The sequence below is a fragment of the Erpetoichthys calabaricus genome, chromosome 10 (genome assembly GCF_900747795.2).
Source record: "Erpetoichthys calabaricus chromosome 10, fErpCal1.3, whole genome shotgun sequence".
NCBI lineage: Eukaryota > Metazoa > Chordata > Cladistia > Polypteriformes > Polypteridae > Erpetoichthys > Erpetoichthys calabaricus.
In genome coordinates this window covers 162340144-162356093 of record NC_041403.2, presented here as the reverse complement: position 1 = coordinate 162356093, position 15950 = coordinate 162340144, and the positions used below count along the sequence as shown (strand labels likewise).

At 40.9% G+C, this 15950-nt stretch overlaps 1 protein-coding gene across 1 annotated transcript in view; it reads left to right on the top strand.

Annotated features, from left to right (window-relative positions):
• LOC114659712 (tyrosine-protein phosphatase non-receptor type substrate 1-like) overlaps positions 1–14386 on the top strand; it is a 33883-nt gene extending 19497 nt beyond the window's left edge. The window contains exons 4-7 of the mRNA XM_028812334.2: positions 3297–3410; positions 6315–6339; positions 10901–10931; positions 13838–14386. Of these exons, the coding sequence (XP_028668167.1) occupies positions 3297–3410; positions 6315–6339; positions 10901–10931; positions 13838–13972 (305 nt within the window). The 3' untranslated portion in view covers positions 13973–14386. The remainder of the gene's footprint in view (positions 1–3296; positions 3411–6314; positions 6340–10900; positions 10932–13837) is intronic.
• The last annotated feature ends 1564 nt before the right edge of the window (positions 14387–15950 follow it).

Below are 15950 nucleotides of genomic sequence, written 5' to 3'. Positions count from 1 at the left end.
AATGAAATGTACATGAGAATCTCTGTGAAGTCACGTGAGCCATCAACCTTTGAGTGGTAAAATTTTCTTATAAGGGGGCTTCCTGTCTGTGGATTGCTTTAATTTTCCATAGTTATTCATTTCATGATATTTTAGCAAAAAAAAAAAAGATATGTCTTGTATATTGTGAGCTCAAGACTGGATGGCTTGATGTGTGGATTATGAAACACAAGTAATGAATGTTTTTTATGTTATTTAACCCCTGCACCCCCTGATCAATCAGTGTACAGGGCACCAAGTTCTTTAATATCATGTCGCCACCTTCAATATTCACATTTACAGCATCTCTAACATTTTACTCTCCCCTCCTTACCGTACTTTGGAATATTTAATATCTCACTGGGGAGAATCCTGGCTTATTTTATCCACAGGAGAAAAATCTGAGAAGCAGGAGACAAAAGATGGTGTCTCTATTTTATTTCTTTCTGATCTCATTGTTGTTGAGGAGAAACCAAAACGATATGAAGGAGATCTCTGGCTTTGATTTTTCTTTCTTATGGGAGGTCAGAGTGCAGAAGTTCCAGTGTGCTTCTCCCAGCTCTCCTCTCCAAAGTGTCCAAAAGTTTCACTGCAGTGCCACACTGCTTCAGTTGATGGTCGGTGGCGACTCCCATAATCCGAAAGAAAGAGTTGCACCTCACTGTGTCCCCTGCGAGCCCACCTTTCAATGATTTTCAAGAAATGTTCAGGTGCGGAGTATGGGCCTACACAGGGTCTCCTCACTTTACTGGATTCCGTTTTATCTCTATGTATATAAAATCAAACATCTTCCTGTCTGTCTGTATGTCTTTCTGCTTTTTACGAGAGAACTAATTAATGGATTTGGTTTGTTTTTTCTCTTTATAATTTGCTTGAACATTCCGGTAGATTTTCCAACTTCTCTCATTGTGCTAAGCATTAGAGTTCGGTTGCAGCACCGATTTACTCTCACAAATCCGAGAGAGACGCTGCGGGCCGAGGGAAGAGGGAGGCGGGACCTCAGGAGTAGGGAGCTTGGCGGGACCCTCCTCACTCCTGCGCCAGCCTCAATTAATAATAATAATAATAATACATTTTATTTATATAGTGCCTTTCCCATGCTCAAGACACTTACAGAATATAATAAAGAACGGCAGCATATACAGTATATAGCATTGTACAAACCAGATAAATGAATAAAGAAGATTAAGACAGTGAATTCTGAAAAAAAAAGAAACAGACACCATAACTGATGGTCTAGCACACACACACAGGTTACATTGGCATCTTAACAGAGAAGTAAACTGAGAGAAGGGTAATAAAGTCAAGTAGAGCTAAAAGCCGTCCTGAACAGATGAGTTTTGAGTTGTTTTTTAAAAGAATTCATGGAGTCAGCTGACCTGATTAATTTTGGTAGGTCATTCCAGAGTCTGGGCGCTATACAGCTGAAGGCCCTGCTGTCACCCATGGAGTGTAGATTAGTGAGGGGCACAACAAGATCACCAGAATCAGAGGACCTTAGTGGGCGGGCAGGCACATAGTGATGGAGAAGGTCACTGATGTAGTTTGGCGCGAGGTTATTTAAAGCTTTGTAGGTTATTAGTAGGATTTTATATTCGATTCTGTAAGACACAGGGAGCCAGTGAATACGGAGCAGGATGGGTGTGATGTGCTCGCTGCTGCTGGTTCAAGTAAGGACTCTTGCAGCTGAGTTTTGAATAAGCTGGAGCTGTGATACAAGATTAGAAGGGGCACCTGCCAGTAGGGAATTACAATAATCGATGTGGGATGTGATAAAAGCATGGACAAGTTTCTCAGCGTTAGAAAAGGAGAGGAAGGAGCAAACACGGGATATGTTACGGAGGTGAAAGTAAGAAAGTTTCTTAATGTGATTTATGTGGGCGGAATAAGAGAGGGAGGATTAAAAATGACACCAAGATTTTTTACAGTAGAGGCAGGTCTGATGAGATCACCGCCAAGATAGACTGGGAAGGAGCTCATTTTATTAAGTTGCATTTTAGTCCCAATTTGCAGGAGTTCAGTTTTATTGCAATTTAATTTTAAAGAGTTCTGCTCCATCCAGGTTTTAATTTCACTAAGGCAGGTTGTGAGCTGAGAAAGCTCTCATGAAGTTCCACTTTTAACATTGAAATAGAGTTGAGTATCATCTGCATAAAAATGATAACCCAGTCCATAGCTACGGATAATATGGCCAAGGGGAAGCATATAAATACAGAAAAGCAGAGGACCGAGGACAGAGCCTTGAGGGACTCCTTGTGTGACTGGTGCTGAGCTGGATCTGCTCTTGCCAAGACTAACAAACTCTTGCCTATCAGTCAGACAGGACTTGAACCACTGGAGTGCCAGAGATACCCAGCATTTTCTCCATTCTGGACAGTAAGATGTCATGTCTGACAGTGTCAAATGCTGCACTGAGGTCTAACAGAATTAATATGCTGGTTTGTCCAGAGTCTGCTGCCATAAGCAAATCATTGGTTACCCGTACCCATTGGTTATCCATTCAAGTCGCTCTACCCCTTGCCACGTGTTGGAGCGTAGCTTGCCTCTGATCAGCTAGCAATACCTGTTTGTTAAGCAGGCATTATCATCTAGAGATTGCTAAAGAGTAACTTTTGATGTTTTTGAGTGAAATATCAGAGCTACGTGTGTTTTAGAAGGTAGTTGCTGATTGGCAGAGATATCACAGTCACGTGCTCTTCTCCCCATGCGGGGGATGCTCTCTTGCCAACATTTGATGTTGGAGCGTACCTACCTTCCAGTTGGCCAGAGATTCCTTGCCAAATTTTTACATTTTCGGCAAATAGATCTCAGCTACATTCTCGCCCCTGATAGCAAAACCAAAAATACTGAATGCCAAGAGGCCCTCTGATATGAAATCTACCAATATAAATTCTTCTCAGTACAAATAATTACATTTTTTTTGTTATTGATTTTTAAAGATTGTCCTGTTTCACTACTGCATGAGCAGAGCCACGAGGGACAGCTAGTAATGCAATAGCTTGACAGACCTGTGTGTAGCACCCCATTGTGGGAACCGTAACCCTAAAGTCAGTCAAGGCACACTCACTCACACTGGGCCAATTTAAAGGCACAAATCAAACTAATTTTCACATGCCTGGGATGAGCAAGAAAAAACAAAAAACGGCAAAAAAAATGCCACAGGGAAAACCAGTCAGAGCTAACAAAGACCGGGCATCAGACTTTGAAGTTGTGAGTCTGTAACATATAAATGTTCTCTCTGTTACTTTGTTCTTCATTCCAGTGTGTATTTCTTTCAGAATTTGGTTTCTTACTTGAATTCCCCTACCTGTGGATCATCATAGGCGGAGGGTTCGCTCTGCTCCTTACTGTCATCGGAATCATCACGTGGGTTTTCTGCAGAAGATGTAAAGGTGAGTCTTTGTCTTACCTCTCTCCTTTAACTCTTTGAGGGCTGAATATTTTGTTTCGAATAACTCAGTTTTCTGAAAATCAAACAAAGCTATGGTTTCACCCAGAAATCAACGTAAAATGTCTGTTGCCGCGTGCTGTGGCCACCAGTTCATCAGGGATGTGCGATTGGCTGGCTACCAGGCTGTCTTGACATGGCAGGGGGAGGTCACAGTGCATCGCAATCTGGTTTGTACCTCTTGTCATTGTTACCGTAGGTACATCAGCTACATGAACCTGTTCAGCAACGCGATCAGCTGGGGACCAATCAGCTGATGCTGACATCTCACATTTGTTTTCGATCACAAAATTGTAGTCCGACAATTCAGAGTCTAATTCGGCGATAATATGCAAAACATTGTCCACGAAGTATTTCGCTTTATGCATCCACTTCGATCTCTTGGTAGATGTCGGTGCCATTTTCGCTGGTGTTTGCTCCTCTCAGGGAATCTCGGTCAAAACCAATGAAGCTAACTTTCCTTCTAGCAAAGATAGTCTAACTAAAAATTCATCTTCTTTTTTTGACAAAACTCGACATCCACCCTGAAAGAGTTAACAAGCATTCTCATGACTTTATACGACGACTTCGAAATTACACGGAGGATTTATGCGCATAATAACAGAGTTACTTTCAGATTTGTTCTATTCATCCACAAATGAACTCTGATGACTTGTTGGTCTCCACATTATTGTTATGGGAGAGATAAGAAAGAATCCATTCTCTTAAAAACATCTTCAGTTTCCCAAAGTATTTTTGCAGGAAGCGTTATAAAAAAATAATCAATACGTTTGAAGATCAACTCTATAAAGTTCACATCTGTTAACAACAAGAGGGTTAAGATGCCAGCTACGAAACAAGTTTGTAGAGCATAGAGATTGAAGCTCCAAGATCAGAGGGGCGTGACAACAGTAATGTCATACTTCAGTTTGCAACGTTCAACAAAGTCCTTCATCGGTGCCCTACGTTCATTCCGTTTGTCCACCGCTAATAGACTCAACTTTGACGGTGTCATTGGAACATTTCTGAAGATGACTTGATTTGGAATTGTATCCAAAGTCTGAGGTGTGCAGGGAAAGCAGGAATGGAGTCAGTCTATTTCACCGTGGAACCCTGTGCTATTCAGGACCGTGGAAATTCACAGGTAACATAATGGATGGAATTATCAAGGAAAAGATTGAGCAATACATCAAGATTGAGACGAGGGAGGTCGTGTTTTACCAACATGCTGGAATTCTATGAGGAGGCAACAAAAGGATACGATCAAAATGGAGCATATGAGATTATTTATCTGGACTTTCAGAAAACATTTAATAAGGTGCCACATGAGAGGTTGGGCATCAAACTAAAAGAAGTGGAAGTTTAGGGAGTTGTGTGTGGATGGGGGGAAGAATTGGGTAAAACACAGGAAGCAGAGGGTGATGGTGTGAGGAACTTTATTAGAATGAACTGATGTTAAAAGTGGTGACCAGCAGGAGTCAGTGCTGGAGACGCTGCTATTTTTAACATATAGAAATTATTTGGATAGGAATATCAGTAACAAGCTGATCAAGTTTGCAGATAATACCAAGATCAGTGGATTGGCAGATAATCGAGAATCTGTTGAATCATCACAGAGGGTTTTGGACAACAGAAAGGCTTGGGTAGATTTGTGGCAGATGACATTTCATGGAAGTAAATGTAAAGTATTATACGTAGGAAGTAAAAATGTTACATTTGAATACACAATTGGAGGTGTGAAGATCGAAAGTCCACCTTATAAGAAGGATGTAGGAGTCATAGTGGGCTTGTCATGACCAGATGGTGTTCAGACGCCATTAAGAAGGCTAACAGAATATCAGGTTCTATAGCACCCTGATGTGTGGAGTACAAGTCACAGGAGGTTCTGCTCAAGCTTTATAACACACTAGCGAGGCCTCATCTGTCAGTACTGGGTGCAGTTTTGGTCCCCAGGCTGCAGAAACAACATTGCAGTGCTGGATAAAGTCCAGAGAAGAACAACTAGGCTGATTCCAGGGCTACATGGAGATGAATAGTGAAGAAATAGTAAAAGGACTGAGCCTTTTCAGTTTCAGCAAAAGAAGATGAAGAGGAGACCTGACTTAAGTGTTTAAAATTATGAAGGGAATTAGTCCAGTGGTTCAAGACTGGGATTTTAAAAGGAGTTCATCAAGAACACAGGGACACGGTTGGAAAAGGGTAAATTTCACTCAAACATTAGGAAGTTCTTCTTCACACAGACACTTGGAATAAGTGACCAAGTAGCATGGCAGACAGCAGGACTTTAGGGACTTTGAAAACTTGACTCGATGTTATTTTAGAAGAATGAAGTGGATAGGACTGCACTCTGCTGACGATTCACCAATCAAAACGCAGCACTCGCTAGAGCCCACCCTCTCAGCTTTGACAAGTGAAAGCAACAGTTTTCATTTTTCATCCATCCATCTATCCATTTTCCAACCCGCTGAATCCGAACACAGTGTAACGGGGGTCTGCTGGAGCCAATCCCAGCCAACACAGGGCACAAGGCTGGAACCAATCCCGGGCAGGGTGCTAACCCACCGCAGTTCATTTTTCATTTCATTGTGTATTTCATATGTTATGTGTGGTGTCACCAAAATCAATAAATGAAAGAATAATTAAACGAATACACAAATTAGGCATAAAACTTCTTGAATTTTTTATTTAATTTGTTCACAAATTATACTGTTTTATATATTTATTGTCACATTGTACAACAGAATTTATTTGTTTGCATATTTAGTTCCTTATTTATTTATTTAGTCATTTTCTTACGTTCTCCCTAAATGTTGTCTGTTCATATTACTTAAGAGTTCTTTCTTCTTTTTTTTCTTTTTTGTCTCCACAGCAAGGCGGAGAGCAGCTAGAAACAGGTAAGGTGATGTGATGGACACCATGAGGGTCTGTAGTCACCTGATTGATTCTCGGCCAGCCAGCCAGAACTTAATCATTTCATGATCTATATGATTTCTGACTCGTGTTAAGTACAAGAACGGGTTTCTAAAAGTATTTTTTTCTAAGTACTGTATACATTATTATTATAATATTAAGTGTCACCATCCTCAAGACGGGATTGATTGATTAATTTTCAGTTGCTGTGTCCACAGAATCACGGTCTGACAAACAAACATTTGTATGGCAACATTTGGAAAGTGCAGGGGTGATGGAAACATATAAATCCATTCAAGGTTGAAATTTTAGGCCTACGGTAATATGTTCTCCATTCAGCTGTAACAGATTGGTGGCTGGTCTAAAAAAGCTTTGGATAATTTCCAATCCAATTCTCCACTCAGCTAGCTCCCCTCTTATTGGCAACATTTACAGAAGCTAGAGACAATCAAATTCTACCTCAAACCTTTCATCAAGAATTAATCACCATCTTTCCTAAACAAAATAAGTACTTGTTACATTGTGCATCATACAGACCAATCTCATTTCTGAATAATGATGTTAAGATACTCTCAAAAATTATAGCTAGAACGATGGAGAAAGTGCTTCCTTCGGTAATATCACAGGATCAAACTGGAGTTATTAAAGGCCGACACTTATCTTCCAATCTTCGACGCTTGTTTAATGTTATATATTCACCAGCAAAGTCAAACACCTCAGAGATATTATTATCATTGGATGCAGAAAAAGCATTTGATATGATTGAATGGAACTACCTTTTCACTGCATTGGAGAAATTTGGGTTTGGCCCGAATATTTGTGCATGGATCAAACTACTGTATACCAATCCAGAAGCTTCAGTTTGTATTAACAACATTTGTTCAGACTACTTTAAACTAGAACGTGGCACCAGACAAGGATGCCCCTTGTCACCACTGCTGTTTGCAATCGCCATTGAACCACTGGCGGTCCACTGTCAAAATTCTTATCAGATAAAGGGGATTTTCAGAAAAGGACTGGAACAGAAAATTTCTCTATATGCAGATGATATGGTTTTATATATATCAGACCCAGAAAACACTGTGCCGGCAGTTTTAACAGCACTTACAGAATTTCAAAAGATCTCTGGTTTCAGAATTAATTTGAATAAAAGTATACTTTTTCCAGTGAATTCACAAGCATATAATATTAGATTGGACACCCTACCTTTCACCATAGCAGATCAGTTTAAATACCTAGGGGTAAATATCACAAGTAAACATAAAGCTCTTTATCAACAAAATTTTGCCGTCTGTATGGAAAAAATTAAGCAAGACTTGCATAGATGGTCAACCCTTCATCTCACTCCAGCTGGAAGAATTAACGTTGTTAAGATGAATATCCTTCCTAAGCTTCTTTTTTTATTTCAAAACATTCCAATATACATCAATAAATCATTTTTTAAGCAATTAGATTCAACCATAACCTCATTTATTTGGAACTCAAAACATTCACGTATCCGAAGAGCGTCCCTACAAAGTCCTCAGGCAGAAGGTGGCATGGCTCTACCTATTTTTAAGTTTTATTACTGGGCAGCAAACATACAAGCCATAAAAACCTGGACACAAATAGATGAACATCCACAGGCCTGGACCACAATAGAAGTAAAATCCTGCAGTACTTCTTTATATCCCCTGCTCTGCGCTCCAATAAATGCAAGTTATCGCAAATATTCTAATAACCCAATTGTGCTTCATTCACTCAGAACATGGAACTAATTTAGAAAGCATTTTAAGATGGAAAATCTTTTATCTGTGGCACCTCTGCAGGAGAACCACCTCTTTCAACCCTCGCAAACATATATAGTTTTTAATATCTGGAAAAGATTTGGGATTAAATTGCTCAGAGATCTTTATATAGACAATATCTTTGCATCCTTTGAACAATTACATTCCAAATTTAACCTTCCAACTACACATTTCTTTCACTATCTTCAAATTAGAAACTTTGTTAAACAGAACCTGCCCGATTTGCCTCATCTCGTACCCTCCACCATGCTGGAAAAAATACTGCTCAATTTCGAGGAATTAGACACCATTTCTGCAATATATAAATTTTTATTAGAGTCCCTTCCTTTCAAAGATCCAAGAGGACAATGGGAAAAAGATCTCTTAATTAATATATCAGAAAAGGAGTGGAAGGTAGCAATGCAGAGAATTCACTCGAGCTCCATATGTGCAAAGCATAGAATTATTCAACTAAAAATTATATATCGAGCACATCTGTCCAAAATATTTCCAGGGCAAGATCCAACCTGTGAACGCTGCAACCAAGCTCCTGCCTCACTGGGTCACATGTTTTGGGCCTGCACCAAACTAACATCAGTCTGGACCAAAATTTTTAAGTGCCTTTCAGACAGCCTTGGTATCACAATCCCTCCTAACCCACTAACAGCTGTGTTTGGTGTTCTTCCAGATGGATTTGAAGTGGAGAAGGACAAGCAAACGGTGATTGCATTCACTACACTTTTGGCACGCAGACTTATTTTGTTAAATTGGAAGAATCCTAACTCTCCTCTGATAAGTCAGTGGGATACCGATGTTTTATATTATTTGAAATTGGAAAAAATCAAATTCTCAGTTAGAGGATCTTTACAGAACTTTTTCAAAACCTGGAAGGATCTAATCAATAATATTTTAGAATAAGAAGAAATAATTATTTCCGCATTTCTTTTCCTTCTCCATTTATCTTCATTACCCTATTAAACTCAACAATTTAGGTATGTTTACAAGCTTTAAGTATTACTCCTTTTGCCATGCTCTCTTTCTCAGGGGTGGGATTTGATTTGTTTTCAATCCTATTTTTTGTAAATTGATTATTTGTACGGAATGATTACAATAAAATTAATAAAATATATAAAAAAAAAAAAAGCTTTGGATATTCTAATAGTAATGGAAGCCTCTAGGACCAGAGAGATGGAAAACCCTAAAATGATCTAAGCAAGTGAGTAGTGAAAATTCAGAGTGCAGGTCATTAGCCAGAAAATTATTATTGCAATTTGTGGTCATCGGAGGGAATGACAGACTTGACTAAAATAAATTCTGCGGTGACAACCCGGCCATCCCTGTTTACTTTAAAGGGGAAAAAAAGCAACAAAACAATCACTCAATGCCATCAAAATAGAACAAATAATAGCATCCAATTAGCATGGGGGTGGACTGATTGGATATGTTTTTTTTTAAGTTATAGAGGAGCTCCCTTTCTCTGGTTGGTCGGTCGTGAAGTGACGCCTCTTTTGCGGCGGTCATGCTGTTAAGACCTGAAGGGGCGGAGTCAGTTGTCCTGACTGGGCGGTTTCTCAGTACCATGGAGTAGTACTAGGGTGTTGTACTGGGTTAGCCATTGTGGAAGTAGTCAGGTAAAATGACACCATTTATTGGCTAACTAGAAAGACGGCAGCTTCAGGTTACATTTTGCCCTGAAGAAGGGTCCTGAGTTGCCTAGAAAGCTTGCATATTGTAATCTTTTTAGCCGGCCAATAAATGGTCTCATTTTTCTTGACTTCCCAGTACACTAGAGGAAAATGAAGACAACACAGTTAGCGACAGTGTTGTGGAGAAATCTTCAGGAAAAATAAGCAGAGTCTTCAGAAAGGCAGTCAGAATTTAAGACTTTATTGCATAGAATAGAAAACAATTGCAGAGCACATAAAGCCTGTCTCAGTTCATGAAATGAGCTCGGTGGTTTGGGCATGATTAGTTTTTATTTCGTTTCTAATCACAAAAACATCCCCATTTCGTACATAATTCTCGTCATCCACTTTACATGTTATCTTCGTAGTAATGACCTCATGCTGTGCCTGTTTTCATACAAATTAACTTGCCTTGTAAACTTCCATCCATCCATTTTCCAACCCGCTGAATCCGAACACAGGGTCACGGGGGTCTGCTGGAGCCAATCCCAGCCAACACAGGGCACAAGGCAGGAACCAATCCTGGGCAGGGTGCCAACCCACCACAGCCTTGTAAACTTCTTTCTCCTAATAATAATCAATCTTTTCATAACAATCATTAGGACTTGCAGGTTGTACTTGCTGCCTGGCCCTGAGATGCCCATCATCTGATCATGTTTTACATTCCTCACATTCCCAATCTTGAACTAATAAAAACTGAAGGCCTTTTAATTGATCAGCCCTCAACATTAAGTTGGAACCAGGATGACCCACATATAAAAAACTGAACTCTTCAATTAATACTTGCTTGTTGCAACAGCATCCAGTAAGACTAAGATCATAGACGGCTGTGCTGGTAAGAGGAGCACAGAGCTTTACTGATAAGGGCTGAGCTGCTGGAATGTCATTCTCTGCCTCTGTGGTGATTGATTACTTGAACCCTGCATTTTGGTTTTGACTTTACATAGTTTGGAACAGACGGGTTTATTAAATGAGATGAATTGTAATGTCTATCGTATTGCATTTAATAAAAGTGATCTACTGTAAATAAAGCAGCACGATTTGTCCTGCAAATCAGAATTCTCTAATACTCAGTTTTCACTTTTGTCTTTCAGAGGTCCTGCTCACTCTAGAACGGGCAAAAATGTAAGTAAAAAATCTCTCATTTTAATATTAGCTGTAAGCATGCTCAGTGCACATACAAATAATAACAATTATGGAATCTTGGGTGGATAGCGCCAGTGCCTCACTGGTCCAGGAGACCTGGGTTCAGACATTATGTTGCCCCTGACCTGCCTATTATTAGTGTGGGTCACCCCATAGCTTTAGGATAACACTATGGTGGTGTTAACATAACATTCTCCATTCTGATTAATCCAAATCAGGGTTGTAGAGAGCAAGTAGCTGGAGCTTACAGGAACCCTACACAGCCAGAAGAGGCCAAGGTGGAGTTATCAGTTTACCTACCCGGAAAGTTATTGTGGATGTGGTTTGAAACCTGAAATACCTGTAGGAGATCCCACATGGGGAGGACATGCAGACTCCACACAAACAACAATTCAGGCATAAAATTTGAACTTGGGATGCTGGATACATGGGGTGGCAATGCATACCATTGAATCATATTCCACCCTGGTCCCAGTGTTGTTCTTCTTATTATTAGTGGCATGGTAATACTGTAATGGTGAAGAAGGCCCTCCACTCTCAATGTGCTTAAATAGTAATTTGTTTATTTCATTTTGGGGATCCCAGAAACGCACCCAGACTTGACCCAACTCTTACATTCACAACAAGGACAAGTAACAAAGTGGCTCAAAGTGAACAAATAAGGAATATTTTAACTAAATAAAGAAAACAATCAATAATGTTAACTGACTAATTTTAACTAAATGAAGAAAACAATCAATAAATGATTAATGCAAAATCCCACCCAAATTTCCTCAAGCAGAAATAATTATTTAACCAACAGAGAACAAATGAAACCGAATGGAGCACTAGGATCTACCTGAATAACAACACTTATGACACAGTCTGAACACAGTCCAGTACAGCAGATGCCGGTGATGATGGTGGGTAGAATGAGGATTCCCAGTGAACAGCCATCTGAATGAAATGTATAGTTTTGTCCTACCAGGTTCCAGTTTTTATGTGTAGATTTGACATGATTAGGAGGGCTCCCCAGGTGAAGACATATCCAATCAAGATGAAATCACATGAACGAGCACATGCTGTAAATCCAGAAAGAACTGTAATCCATGGTAATCCAATAGAGCGAGAAACGTAGAAACAAAAAGACACAGATGATCACAATCTCTTTTCCGCGTCTTTGGCTCCTGTTTAAAGAAAGTGCCTAATCATCCTTCTTCCCAGCAAGCCCTGTGCCACTCTGAAACTGTTCAATCGTGTAATACTACTGGGACTGCTGGGGTTTGCGGTCCAATTAGGTAGTGCAGCTACAGCACAGTACTACTACATAGTGACTCAATGAATCCCGGTCACAGCCCCAAGCCCGTCATTGTCTCTGTACACTCTCTCCATGTTTAAATGACTTTACTTAAGGCTATGTTACATTACGTGACTTTTCCACGATTTTCTGTTATAGCCTTCATTTACATTATCTTAATGAGTAGGAGGCCGTTAGCGGAGTGCTCACATGAACCCAGTCGTCTAAAATGATATACCAAGTGACTCAGTCCAACTAGTCTGAGACTTCAAACAGGTTTAACTTTGTCTTTAGTCGTAGGGTAGGCTCTGAGGGCATGGGAGATGACAGCCAATGAATGCTCATCTGGAAATACAATGCATCGAAAAAAGCAACAACGAATAAGGAATGTGGCTGGTTTGGACCTCAGAAACAGAGGAGAAGCTTGTCTCTCGGATGGTTTTAAATGCCACAGGGGAAAAAAAAAAAGCAAAGATGGTGGCTGAACTCGCCATAGCTGTTAATGATTCACACAGAGCCGGCTCTATCAGGCAGCACGCTATTGGCTGTTAAAGAGATTTCTGTAACAGATGAGACCAACCCCGACGGTAAGTTTTCTTATGGCCGTAAAAGTCTTATCTTGGATCCATAAGTTCTGTTGCATGGTGGGTATTTGCATGTAACAGTGCCAGTAATTGTAGCAGCAGCAACGGGTAAGCTCTTGTGCTGTCTCTTGGCTGTCCTTTCTTTCTTCCTCAGGAGGGTCCCCCTCTTGACACAATTGCCATCATGTTTTTGCGGTCAGAAGCAACCTTCTCCACATCCACAGGCGGGATCTCATACTTTTTTAACGTGGTCTTCAGCTTGTCTTTCAACGATCTTCTTTTATAAATAGGTCCATACATGGGACATTAGATCATTCTGTATTAGATAACACAGAAAGAGATAAGTGATACTTCACTCCAAGGACAGGGGCTACTTTGGGGTTTGCACACTTGAAGGATCTCATCCTACTTTGAGCAATTAAATAAAAGTCAATATAATGGAAAGGCCTAATAGACTAAAAGTTTTACCAAAAATGGCACCCAGCTACAATACATAGCATGGAATATTTGGGTTCAAACCAAAGTGCAGACACTTTCGACATGGAGTTTGCATGTTCTCCTCAAGTCTTATGGAATCCATGTCATGAAGATTTGGGTCTGTTTTGAGAGCCAAAAGGAGGTCCTACCCAGTATTAGGATGGTGTTCCTAAGAATGTCTTTATTGAGTGTGTATCTGCAGTAGTTTCCTCCAGTATACCATTTCAAGTTTTGTGCCCATCTAGGGTAGGCCACCACCTTGGTGTAGATGATATCTGATCCTGATAGAAGAACAATTATTTATTGCAATTACTTATTTACAACACTTGAGATACAATTGGTGACATTTTTCCAATTGGAATACAGGCAGGTGACGTGACTTGCTCAAGGTCATAAAGCATTAGCAGCAGGATTTGAACCCACAGCCTCAAAGCTTGAAGGCCAAAGCCTCAACCTCTACATTTTATATGCTTGCATCTTCCAATACAGTTGTAAAGTCCACTCACTTAATGTTGGTTTTCCTTTTTTTATGTTTCTGGGCCCCACAGATGCATCACAAATCCTGCATCCACGCCAATCAGCAACCCCAGAATCAGCCCCTTCAGAATCAGCCACCTCAGAGCCACAGCATGACACACGGTCAAGGAGAGGCACGTAAGCCATTGAGAAAAAGCCGAGCGTGAAGATGAATCTTTACACAACAGTAAACCAAAGGTGAAGATGGAGAGAAACTGAGAACCAGAAGTGTTGTGCATGACAAGCAATAGGGTGCTGTCCCAGCAGTTTGGGGTTCAAATTCCTTTTCTGAATAGGACATGCCTCTGTCTCTGAGATATTTCTTTAATATTTTATGTCAAAATTTCATTTTCATTGTGCTTTTTAATATATAATGACTATAAATAGGAAGAAAGGGGTGAATTGGGAGATTAATACGCAGATGTGCCTACCTGCAGTTTTGGTTGATATCAGTAGAGGGGGCTGTTGTTGCAATCTGTGATACACCTGATGAACTGCAGGATAATAGCAGTGGGCATGAAAATGCAATCACCTATATCGATATACATTTTTTGTACAATAAAACTTATAGCAGAATTGAACATGGTGTCTTTGCTGTCTACAGAGCTAAATACAATACAATACAATTTATTTTTGCATAGCTCAAAATCACACAAAGAGTGCCGCATTGGGCTTTAACAGACCCTGCCTGTAGAAAGCCCCCCAGCCTTGACTCTCTAAGAAGACAAGAAAAAACTCCCAAAAAACCCTTGTAGGGAAAAAAATGGAAGAAATCTTGGGAAAGGCAGTTCAAAAAGAGACCCCTTTCCAGGTAGGCTGGGCGTGAAGTGGGTGTGCAATAAAATTGGGGTAATACAACACAATACACAGAATAGAACACAAGTAATCCTCAATACAATATAACAACAGGAGATGATGTCACGTAATAGGAGTCCTGGAGACCTCGGCCATCAAGCTGCCTATCTGCCTGTTAGGAGCGTCCTGTCCATGTAAGGAACCATCCCCTCTTCTGGCCAGAATGCTTGTTCAGCCCATGTGGCATCTACAACATGTACTGTGTGTATATATATATATATATATATATATATATATATATATATATATATATATATATATATATATATATATATATATATATATATATTGTGGTGGATTGCCGGCTTCTTACTCCGGCTCTCACCCCCAGGCCACCAGGAGGAGCTCTCCCAACAGCGTGGACGTGCCCCGAGTTCCAGCAGGGCCTCATGGACTATGTAGTTTTTATACGCAGCCCTGCTGGATACCTTGGGGGCCACCAGGAGTCACTATAGGAGGGCTCGTGGGCTCTTATGTGCCCTATAACCCGGAGGTACGTCATGGTCACGTGACAGGAAGAAACAACATGCTCCCGGGTTGAAGAAAAGGACTGTTTACCCTGACCCGGAAGGAATAAGGAACTTTGGACTGTTGGAGAGGAACACCTCCGGGTCAGGGTGTATAAAAGGACTCTGGGAAGCCCAGTACATTGAGCTGAGCTGGGAGGTAGGGTGGCGAAGTGTCTGGGCGAGGAGGATTGGTTTGTGATTAGTGTGTAATAGTTATATGAATAGTGTGGAGTGAAGGGTGCTTTGTGCACTATACAAGAAGAAAATAAAAGAGTCTTGTGCTTTTACCCTGTGTTACCTGAGGGTCCAAGAGGTGGCCATGAGCTCTTCAGTACCTCCCCCGGGATGCTTGGTGGCAGCCTCCCTGGGTGACGATGGTGCCTCAGTTCCCCGCAGGGCTCCATGGGATGTGGGGTGGCTGCCAGGGGGTGCTGCATGGATCCCAGAGCCAACCTGGGCACCTCTACAGCCCCGCCCGGAAGTGCAATTAGCAACAGGTGATCAAGCACCTGGAGCACTTCCGGGTGGGCTATAAAAAGGACCAGCAACCACCACTCAAGGCCAGAATCAGGAGGAAGAAGACAAGGTTGCCTGGGAGGAGTGGTGGTGCCAAGGTGGAGGATTGTGGGTTGTGGGTCGTAGGTTCAGTGCTTTATTTGGGACTGTGTTGTGGCTGGAGGGATTATGGGGAAGACGTGCCAAGGGATTATGGGGAAGCCAAGACATGACAGACATGCCAAGAAATAGAAATAGAGATTCCATACAAAGGTGTCTACTACTG